At 33.2% G+C, this 11,000-nt stretch overlaps 2 protein-coding genes across 3 annotated transcripts; both read right to left on the bottom strand.

The window, feature by feature from the left end:
* Positions 1-784: 784 nt before the first annotated feature.
* Positions 785-4,575, bottom strand: RUS2 (root UVB sensitive protein (Protein of unknown function, DUF647)). The gene is made up of 10 exons (XM_011027682.1): positions 4,451-4,575; positions 4,213-4,332; positions 3,869-3,957; positions 3,672-3,756; positions 3,307-3,366; positions 3,126-3,219; positions 2,888-2,985; positions 2,550-2,729; positions 1,904-2,026; positions 785-1,828 (listed from the first exon to the last, which is right to left on the bottom strand). The coding sequence occupies exons 1-10, from the start codon at positions 4,460-4,462 to the stop codon at positions 1,403-1,405; spliced, it is 1,287 nt and encodes a 428-aa protein (XP_011025984.1). The 5' UTR covers positions 4,463-4,575; the 3' UTR covers positions 785-1,402.
* Positions 4,576-6,351: 1,776 nt separating this feature from the next.
* LOC105126727 (chromatin modification-related protein MEAF6-like) lies at positions 6,352-9,644 on the bottom strand. Of its 2 annotated transcripts, none has more exons than XM_011027683.1 (7): positions 9,515-9,644; positions 9,292-9,386; positions 8,761-8,861; positions 8,048-8,117; positions 7,017-7,044; positions 6,879-6,939; positions 6,352-6,729 (listed from the first exon to the last, which is right to left on the bottom strand). In XM_011027683.1, exons 1-7 carry the CDS (start codon positions 9,525-9,527, stop codon positions 6,624-6,626), a joined length of 474 nt encoding a protein of 157 aa, XP_011025985.1. In that variant the 5' UTR covers positions 9,528-9,644; the 3' UTR covers positions 6,352-6,623. The 2 variants fall into 2 exon arrangements, with proteins under 2 accessions (XP_011025985.1, XP_011025986.1); XM_011027684.1 differs by having other exon boundaries at positions 8,761-8,886.
* Between the last annotated feature and the right edge of the window lie 1,356 nt (positions 9,645-11,000).

Consider the following 11,000-nt stretch of genomic DNA (forward strand, 5'->3'; position numbering starts at 1 on the left):
AAGCGTAAGACGACCATAACTCGGTGCCTGATGATACCGTCGATGACTGCAATCTTCTGATTGGAAAGAGCAGGCGGTATGAATGCAAGCTACAAAATTTCCTCATTCTCTCCGGCAGATCAACAATGTTGTCTTTGATAAGTTAACGAAAAAGATAGTGTGACCAATATCATAACACTAGGTGGTGCTTGATGTCAATGATTTCCGAAAGCAGGACCCAGTTCCATTAATCATCAATTTATGTGCCTGCCCGTATAATAGCATCAAGTCAACTAAACAACCTCCTCTCGATTTCCCACCTTATCTCTTTGGCAAGAAATTAGAGGCTAAAAGTCTTCATTCAAAGAGGGTTTGTTCCCTGGTCGAACACCAAGCGATGAACAATGTCAATGCTGTCAAGTATGCTTTATATGTGGTGGAAAGATATCTCTCACTGAGATTTTTATATCCCCAATTACCAAGACAGGGGAGGAATTATCACGTTAGTCTGGGAGGGGCTTTCTTTCAATCGGAGATTTGGAGGGCCTAGTTGAATAAAGAGCCCGATTTGGAGGGCTATAATGACTGTTTCGGAGCATGTCATGCATCTGTACCCTTTCTCTTCGTAAGAAAAGGGATAAATCTTGATTTGGATATGGATTCTCCTAAATCTGCCAGAGCTCTTACAACGAAAAGGTAAATTAGATGCGGATATTAGTCCTCGAGAGGAGCATAGTCGTGCATATGCTAAAGTGGCAAAATGATGGATATCAATCGTGAAAGTAAGCCTACCTTTCTGGTATTACTCAATGATCAAAATATATCATTATGTTACAAGTTGTACAAGTATTATTGGTTAATCGTTCCTTGACAACCAAGTTCCATTTACAATGAGTCTTGCTGGTTCTACATCGGCTGCTGCACATATAGCATTACTGTTCCTAGTCTTTCCAGCTTAATGTTGCAATATAAAAGGGCTGCTGCTACGTCTAATCGCACTTGAAACTTGGCCTTCCAGCAGAAGGTACAGGATATATTGGCTGGAAGAATATGCCTGCATTGTTTTCAATTCTTGTATCATTAAACTCCACATCACTTCAGCAAATAATAAATTTCCTGTTTCGGTTGTTCAAGTCCAACAACATTTGATGATTCTTTGAATATAACTGGAGTTCGACATGACTTCAATCCTTTAATCTGAGCTTTACTTGGTCCTTTTTGAGGAGGAGGGAGGGAGGTAGGTAAGCAAGAAAAAAGGAAACCAGTGAAAAGGACAAAAGAATCATTGTTGCCTCCCTAAACAAATCCGTGTGTTATGGAAAAAGGCAAGACCCACCTTTAATCGCTGCCTACTCGATTTGAATTTCAACCAGCGGGTCTACCTATCTTGAAGGGTTGAAATACTACCCAAAACTATAAAATGCTACCAAGAAAACCGGCTTCCTGTTCCATCAAGAAAACGATCAGTATGCCACCCTTTGGCTTGCAGCTCGGATAAAAATGGATCAAATACCCTATTCATCTTCTCATAAGCATCTTGCAAGGTGACAGAAGTAGACTCATGAGAAGACTTCTTCATGCTCGAAGCATATGCAGCCACCAGCCATGCCCTTAATGCATCTTCACCACTAGCATTTTGCTCCAATACCAAATCAGTCCATTTATTCCCAGGACTTAGAATGAACTTCTCCCCGGGAAATATTTCTTTCAATTCACGTAGTTTTGAAGGCCTCACTGCCCTGCGCAAAGCCTGCCCAACTTTTACATTGCCAGCTTCTTCTATAAGTCGTCCTGGAAATAAAAGATCTTCATGGTATCTGAGATCAGCAGGGCTTGATATTTTCCCTGTCTGAGTTGGATGACAGTTGAAGAAATTAGGCAAGTGGAAATAAAAAAGTAAGACGTGCTGAAGTGTGAAACAAACCTTGACAAAATCAGCCACAACCATTGCCGTCCTCTGTGGATTCAATGTGTTAACTGGGGTAGCTCGCATTTCTTCAATAACACAACAAACATGTACAATAGAAAGAAGAGGCCCAGCAACAAACTGCAAGAAATATTAGAAAATACAAGCTAAGAGTCATTTAGACAACATAAACTGCTAAATCAGCCCATTACAAAATATATCCCCCGTGAGTCACTTAGACAACATAAACTGCTAAATCTGCTAAATCAGAACATTATAAAACTTCCCCATAAATTGCAGAGGTTCACTTTTGTATATTGAATAAACAAACTAAATCAGTTTGTTTTGATAACCTAAAACATGCCAGTGGCTGATTCAAAACTGGCATAAGAGATACCACGTTCCACTTGAGGTTGTGGTCTCAAATAGACCACACCACAGCAAAGCACGGAGTCTGCTGGTCACAGTTTTGAGCCTCTTAACCAAGAAAATGAACGTGGCAGGGGGGTCCCAAAACACAGCTTTAGTGTTGGGTCATAATAGTAATCTCCTAAACATCAGCAACCTTTGGAAACGGCTACTTGCACTCACTTTTGAGAACATACACATAATGCAAAAAGACATATCAAGTACTTGTATCAGACAGCAATGATAAACAGTGTACCTTCCCTTGCATCGATGAACAGACAGTGGATGCTAACTGAATTCCCACTCCTAGTCCAAGAACATTGAAAAGTGTTGAGATGGCCTCCCCTTTTGCAAACAGGTCACTTAGATTGCCTTCTTTGGCAAATGAAGAATATATCGGCAACCTTGTTGCCCTTGCTGCAACTACTGCCATCCCCTATCAAATCCAAGGAAGTGGAAGCAAACTAAACATGTTGGTCTATGCCAAAATGTAGGACAGTAAAGATATAGAAGAAGACAAAACCCAACTACACCCATAATGAGCTAAGTTAATATTTTTATGCAGATTTAAGTGGCTGTTAGCCTAAAATATACCTTTGCAAAGTTGCCAAGGCCTGCCACCTCAAGAAAAAGATGTGGACATAAAGGCGAAAGAACTTCTAAGCCAGTGCCCAAATCATAAAGCACATCAGCTGCAACACAGAAAACACAACCTAGTTAGACACTTGAAGAAAACAAAGCATGACTCCAACCAACTCCTATCCACATTCATGAAGTGAGAAGAGTCCATAAATACAGGAAAAACTCAGGTTTTAGACCCAAGAAAACAAACCTAGGATTCTCCAACATTTCGGCTCTGAGTCCATTCTAGCACCCAAATTGCTACATATGAGCTTTCCTACGTGCTGCATCCCATCCTTCAGTATCTGCTCATCAACAAAATTTAATGAAGAAGTAGAGAGTAAAGCAATCAGGATAAAGAATTTATCAATCATTTCACCAGTGAAACGTACCCAACTCACTGCAGTTGCTTGTGCAGGTGTAGGTCGCAAGCCAGCAGCAAATAGTAGCGACTGCAAAGCATTAAGAATATAAAGAAAAGACCCCCAAATTACAGCCCTGGTTCCATAGGATTAAAAAAAATAAAAAACTATGGGATCATGCTAGCTAATTAGAATATATGTTCTACTAGCATAAATAAATGTTAACAACATTAGTAAAAGAACACAAACAAAATATCCATTTCAGACAATCAACAAAGATAGAGACATCAGCATTGCATAGTATCTCTAGCCATCAGGGACAAGAAACTAAATTAAACTAAGACAAAGAAATTGAAGTCTGAGAGTAATAGTTCAGAATAGGCCCAGAAGAAGACCTGAGTAGATAGCACAGATAATGCAGCACTAGAAAAGTGTTGCAGCGCACGAAATTGAGTGTATCTAAGATATCCCTCATTGACACTGCAAAAAACGAAACACCAAAACACACACATAACAATAAAGCTTCCCAGCGGTGTATATTCAGTTGCCAAGTTTGCACAGCCAACAAGGAAAAGGCAAAGTACCAACTAACCTGTACGGATATCCGGATGGAAAAAACTTGTTCAAGAAAGATTCGACCACTCTACGATAAACTGGTCTAGCATCATCAACTACCTTCATCTGTTGTTTGCATATCAATATCACTGACTGAACTCAAATTCCCCAAGCAGTGAACTTTATTTTGAATTGGCTTCTTTTAACAAAATCAAAGAAACCCACAATTTAATTTTGTAGACATTGCTCAGAGTTACGCACAGACTAGATTATTTGTCACAAGTGAAACAATCAGGCACACCAAGTGTTCGTAAAAATTTATAAAAGAGAGAGTGGCTCAGGATTAGAAAATTCCAAGAAAGAAAACAAGAAAAGACTCACAGAGAGTTGACCGTCGGGTTCAAACTGGAAGCGACGAGAGACAGAATCAGAGGTTTCGATCCAGTAGACTGGAATTTCTGGTGTTTTGTCAGGCTCCTTCTTCTGCATCTTAATCTTGTCCTGTTTTTTAAAATAAATAAATAAGTAGAGAAACAGAACCAAAAAAAAAACACTACAAGAGAAGCTGCTGTAGTTGTTGTTTAAGGAGGCGTTCTTTGAAAACATAAATGGAGATTACCAGCAAGTTCATGGTTGTGTGACACACAAAGAGATAAGATACGCGCCGCTCTTGTCGGGGCTGCCCTTCGGGTTGGAGGGAGCTAAATTCTATGAAACAGAACTGATGGGGAAAATTACTAATTAATTAAATAAAACGCAAGCAGAAAACACCGACGTCGTTTTTTCTTCAATTTAAAAATGAGCTACTAATAGAGGTCTACTATCCCCCACAATAAATAAGAAATTTAAGTTTTCAAATGCGTGGGAGTTTATTTTTTAAAAATTAATAATTAAATTAAATTATTAAAAATTTATATAATTATTAATTTTAAAATTTATGAGATTAATTCAAATATATATAAACTAATTCAAATATTTATATTAATAAAAAAATTAAATTCTGTATTTCTAGAAAATTATCATGAAACAATAATTGAATTTAAGGGAAGCCTAATGATATAATAATCTCTATGATAAGGTGTGAGTGATTATACAAAACAATTTCTAATTTGATATATATATATATATATATATATATATATATATATATATATATATTAAATCTGATTATATTTTAAGGATAATTGGATGAGTGAATATTTAGCAGTCATAGAATATTTAGCAGTCATGGAGTAATAAACAAGAGGGGCAAACCCGTTATTTCTCACAACCATGGAACCAGTAAGAGAAACTATTAGTTAACTTGTTGGTCTTTGGATAGCCCGTTTGCAAAGAGAAATATGGTGGTTAATATTGTTATTAACTCTGAAAATATGGTTGTTATTTATTTATTTATTTAAATTATTTCTTATTTATATTATTTAGCGGAATGTTTTAAATTGAAATCATTATCTATATTTTAAGAAATATTTATAATTTTTAAATCAAGTTAACAAATAATCTCAAACTAGTAATTTCATGTGTTTGTGACTTAATTTCATGTGTTTGTGACTTAAATCTAAAAAATTATTAAATATGATAAATCTATGTTCAAAATCAATGTAAAGATTTTAATAATAAAAAACCAACTTTAATCGAATAATTTATTGTTAGTATTATTATTTTCGGATAAGATACATAATAATTTTAAAAACATTTTAAATCAAGTTAACAAATAATCTCAAGCTAGTAAGTTCATGTGTTTGTGACTGAATTTCATGTGTTTGTGACTGAAATCTACAAAATTTATAAATATGATAAACCTATGTTCAAAATCAATGTAAAAATTTTAATAATAAAAAACCAACTGTAATCGAATAATTTATTGTTAGTATTATTATTTTCAGATAAGATACATAATAATTTTAAAAAATTATTGAAATTAAAACTAAAATTTAAAATAGTATTTAAAAACATGTCAGATATACAAAATAAGTGAATTTTTTTTAGAGTTTTCTTTTTTTATTATTAAAAAAAAGTGATAGACAGCATGTCGTTGTTACAATTAAGAAAACTCTTGCACCTCCTAACTCTCAAATAATATATTAGCATGCCTTTTTGTTTTTTGTTTTTAATATTATTGACATGTGTTCTGTCTAATCTATAACCCAAACTATTTAATTCTTTTTTTTATTTTAAACAATATCAATTTAACTTTAAATAAATTATCCAAACATGCCAACAACTTTGTCACAAGTTAATGCCAACAACTTTGTCACAAGTTAATTGGGTCGGGTCTTAAAAATTTTCAGCTTCATAAATGCAAGATTATTGGAAGCCAGGTACTATAATTTTATCATTAACATATTAATTTATCATTACAGTTAAAATCTTTACAAATTAATATTTTTAGACCATGAAAATTTATTTATTAATTAAAATACTATTTAAACATTAAATTTAAATTTAGATCCAACAAAAATATTATTTAATCGAGATTATTAATTTATTAAGGTTATTTGTAAATTGAAAAGTGTTCCCCCCCGCCAAGATGCCAAGATAACAGTTATTAAATAACTCATGAAAAGGGGTTTGTTTGCTTGCGAGCACCGTAACTCAAGACGAATAAGAAGAATATACACAAGGAATTCAGCTCTAGGATCTACACCACGTAACAATGCATTACAGTACAAGAAGGTTTGTTTGCTTGAACGGTAACGCACAACAGTAGTGATGAATATACCACGGGGATTTCCGCTCCAAGACCTAGAACATGCAACGGCCAATTAGCATATCATCTTATACAACCAATTTCACAAGGTCAAATCTGCATCATCATCATAATCAAAATCTGGATCAGCTGAAGGCCTGATCCTTTTAGAATCTCTTGATGCACCTCTTCCCTTCTTTGGCTTTCCTCTGAAAAATAAATCAGGTAAGTTATATATTATTATATCCTAAATTCCCACTGTCATCATTTAACTTTAACTGGTCATCTCAATCATGCACAAGGCATCCGAATATAGTTATAACGTGAGGTTCAGACTGATCTAAATCAAAGTACTCACTGTCCGTTTGCGTATATGCCTCCACCCTTGGATCGACCTACTCCAAATTCTGATCTCCCATCTACAATAAACAGAGGTTTGAAAGAATTTTATAAAACAAAACAGAAAAACAAAATTTTGCGACTTTATATGGCTCACCATCTCGTCCAGCTGCTTGTTCTTCAGCCTGGAAAAACATCACGTGCCAGGGAAATACAAGTAACATATTAGAGCAAATTTCTAACTGGCCAAAATTTGGGATGAAGAAAACAAAATCGAAAGTTGTTTGATATGTGAGCGGGTCAACATAATGAAAAGTTGCAAGCCTGTATGCTCCAGTACTAACTGATGATGCTTATCACCAGAACAGGTGGCATCTTAAAAACCAGATTCATATGCCATAGACAGGATTGAGTAAAAGCAAAATAACCTTCAAAACAACAAGCAGCTTTCAGACTACATGGTCCATTACTATTTAATCATGTCTAATGAACAAAACAGGAGTAGTTGTATTTTCTGAAGCAAGTTTTCCATACACTAGAAGTACTCTTAAAGCAGAATAGAATTCCTTGCCATACAATCTCCAAGGATAGCAATTGCAAGCAAACATGGATTGAATTCGAAGTGGCTGCTTAGTCTTTTAATCCATGGTTTTGAAAACTCAAGACCCAGCACAACCTAGCAACAAACACGACGGTCCTTTTTCCAGTTATTAACGAGTTTAGGTGCTGACAGACAATTTTTTTTTTTTTTTTTTTGTGCTTTAGTCTGAAGTTTTTGATAAAAAAGCCATGAGTAAGAAGAGAACTCAATGTGAGGTGAAAAGCACCACACACATGTTTCAGGTTTCTCATCACCCATTATATATGTTTTACATGCAACATGAGCAATTTCAAGGCATTGCATACACTTTCAGCACAAAATGACATAAGTGAAACACTGGATCTTTCAAGAGAGCAACGCCTAAGAAGTTAGAAATAGTCCTCAAGCAAATAGGCACATTATAAATAGCTTTGAGTATTTTATTTTTCTTGCTTTCTTTTTATCTTGTAAACACATACATAGAGCATTACCCTGCACACTCTAAACTGACATGAAAAAAAAAAACGAAGAAAAATATTATTAAAAGAGGGAAAAGAAAACACAGGAAGTGCTGCCATTACTGAGCATTTAAGACTTATAGTACATACAGCTGGTGATGTAACTGAAGACAACGAGAAGAGCCTATCTTCAGGCTGGAACTTCCTAGACCGTTTTAAGCTGCAATTATAAGCTTGGAGTTAATTAAAGAAAATTTATGGCAATCCACCTGAATCCAAATCCCAAATGTGTAGGCATATATAAACTTAGCAAGCAAACATCAAGCTATCTGTGTTACTGTGTTTTTTTTTCCCGCTTTTTTTTCATGACTATTACTGTATAGAAGGCTCTAGGCAATGTAAAGCATACATTCTCCTCCTTCAACTGTATTTAAGATTCTTTTTCAGCCTGGAATTCTTTTATATGTCAAAGCTTCTCTGTAGCACATAACCAACCTCTCAAGAAAAAACTGCTACATAATCTATACCTTGGTCCCATTGTTTTTAGTAACTTTAAGATAGATCATTTTGCTTTCTGAGCACTTGTTTACTACAACTAAGATGTGAATATTTGCAAGTGTCCACCCTCTGTGTCCTTTTTTTTGCGCCTTCAGTAACAGTAGTAACAAGAATTTTCATCACCTATTTATGTAGCCAAGATAACATGCAAAGTTCTGCAAATAACTACTATCTATTTATACAGCAAAGAAAAGAAAACACTTCATATATCTGATTATGAACTTCACAAATAAAGACAGGAGATAGAAAAACTATTCATATCAAATTAGAAGAAATAAAGGAAAATCATAAAATCCACGCCATACAGTGCAGTGTTCTTAGACGAAGATAGAAACCCTTCGAAACCTTTCAATACATTGCCGCACTGGCCTGGATCTTGCAAATAGCTTGTCTCCAGATCATAAACCTGAATCAAAGCAGTCATTAAGCTCCTGCAGAACAAGAAAAAAAATAGAGATGGGATAGGAGAGAACATAATGCCTTGTTATAATTAAACAAAAAAATGATATAAAACTACTTTCAATTCTCATTTCTTTCCAATATAAAAAAGAGCTTCTCAAACAAAACAAACTCTAATATGAATACCAATTAGTTTCACATGAACAACTCAAGCTTAAATGAAGAACCCAAATAAAATTGTAGGAAAATATTTCAACTCGTTGCTTAAAGAGTCAAAACTTTTGGCGAGGTTACAGGACCCATTTTTGATAAAAATCCCAATTCACTGTGACTAACAAGACTCCAAACCCTAAAAACCCAGAAAGAAAAAACAGCATAGGCAGCATCCATGTTAATAGTATTATTCAAATCAATCGTAAAATTAAGGAATAAAGCACCTGTCTTTCGATAACACGAAGCTCCTCATGCAGCTTGGCTCTTTTGTTTAAGAGATTTGCAAGCATTGCAGCTGGATTTGAAGACCCTCTATGCCCTAATTACATGCAAGAAAATAAAATAAAAACATCAACTTCATAAAACAAGAAAAAAAGAAAAATATCAACTTTAAAGAAACTTAAAAACCGATTTAAGACAGAATAGCCCGTTAATTCAACAGCCTACCTTCAGGATCCATCTTTTCGCGCGAAAATTGTGAACAATTTGTGATCAAAATTTGGAGGTTTTGAAAACCCTTACCCCCAAATTGGACGGACAGATTTTATTTTTTTTTCTTTTTAATTGCAAAAAAACAATTACGTTATTATCAGCGCTTTTAGATTAATGGGCCCATAATTTGTACCGAATATCTTGGGCTTAATATTGGGCTTGGCTTCGTGGAAAATATAAATAAACTAGTAATAATACATAATGTATAAAAAGAAAATTCTCAGGAGGACGCAGGGAGCTGATAACGTTGATAAATATTAACAAATACTCTTAGACGCATGAGTCTCTAAAATGCGTGGGTATAGTATTTTTATTTTTCTTACATTATAGTATTTTTATTTTTCTTACATTTTTTTTCTTTTTTTCCCATCCCCACATTTTTTTTGTTTTTTTATTTTTATTTTTTACAAAATTATTTTTTTATTATTTTTTATTTTTAAAAATTTTTTTGTTGATTTTATTTTTTTAAAATTAAACTGGTTAAGAATTTAGTTTCATATTTTTTTTATTTGAAACATTGTCGATTGATACCGTATTTTTTCATATAATTTTTATTTTTTTATAATTTCTTTTAAAATATTTTTTGTAGATTTTATTTTTTTAATATTAAACTGATTGAAAATTATAACTATAGTTTTACCCACAGAACATTATGGATTGTTATAGTATTTCTCTACATTATTTTTTTCTTTTGTTTTTTTATGATTCTTGCTTTTTTATATGATTTTTTTTTCAAAATTGTCTTTATTGCTTCTATTTTTTTAATTTCAAGCTAGTTGAAAATTTAGCTTTTGTACTTTTTTAATATTAAACTGGATTGCTACAATCATTCCCTACATGGTTTTTTTATTATTTTTTTTAAATTATCTTTGTTAATTTTATTTTTTTAATATTGAGCTGGTTGAGAATCATAACTGTATATTTCCTCACAAAACACAATAGATTACTACAATGTTTCCCTGCATAGTTATTTTTTCATTTTTTTTAATGTTCTTTGTCTGAAATTATCTTTGTAGTTTTTTTTTTTATTATTTTTTCATTTTTTTTAATGTTCTTTATCTGAAATTATCTTTGTAGTTTTTTTCTTAAAAACATTATAAATTGTAACAGTCTTTCGCCATATAATTTTTTTATGTTTTTTTTATAAGTCCATGATAACATACAAGCATGTTATACGTCCACAATAGTGCGCAAGCATGATAACTAGTTAACTAATACTTTAAAACGCACGGGGAAAGTACTGTAACTTTCCTCAAATGTTTTTTTTGTCTTTCTTTCTTATTCTTTTTCCCTGTAATTTTTTTTTTTGCTTTTCATTTTTTCTCATGATTGTCTTCATCTTCTTTTTTTATTTTTGTTTTTCTTTAAAATTATCCTTATTAATTTTTTCTTAATATTAAACTGATTGAGAATTTAGTTATATAGTTTTTTCTTTAAAACA

This window comes from Populus euphratica, unplaced genomic scaffold, assembly GCF_000495115.2.
Source record: "Populus euphratica unplaced genomic scaffold, PopEup_1.0 scaffold30.1, whole genome shotgun sequence".
Taxonomy (NCBI): domain Eukaryota; kingdom Viridiplantae; phylum Streptophyta; class Magnoliopsida; order Malpighiales; family Salicaceae; genus Populus; species Populus euphratica.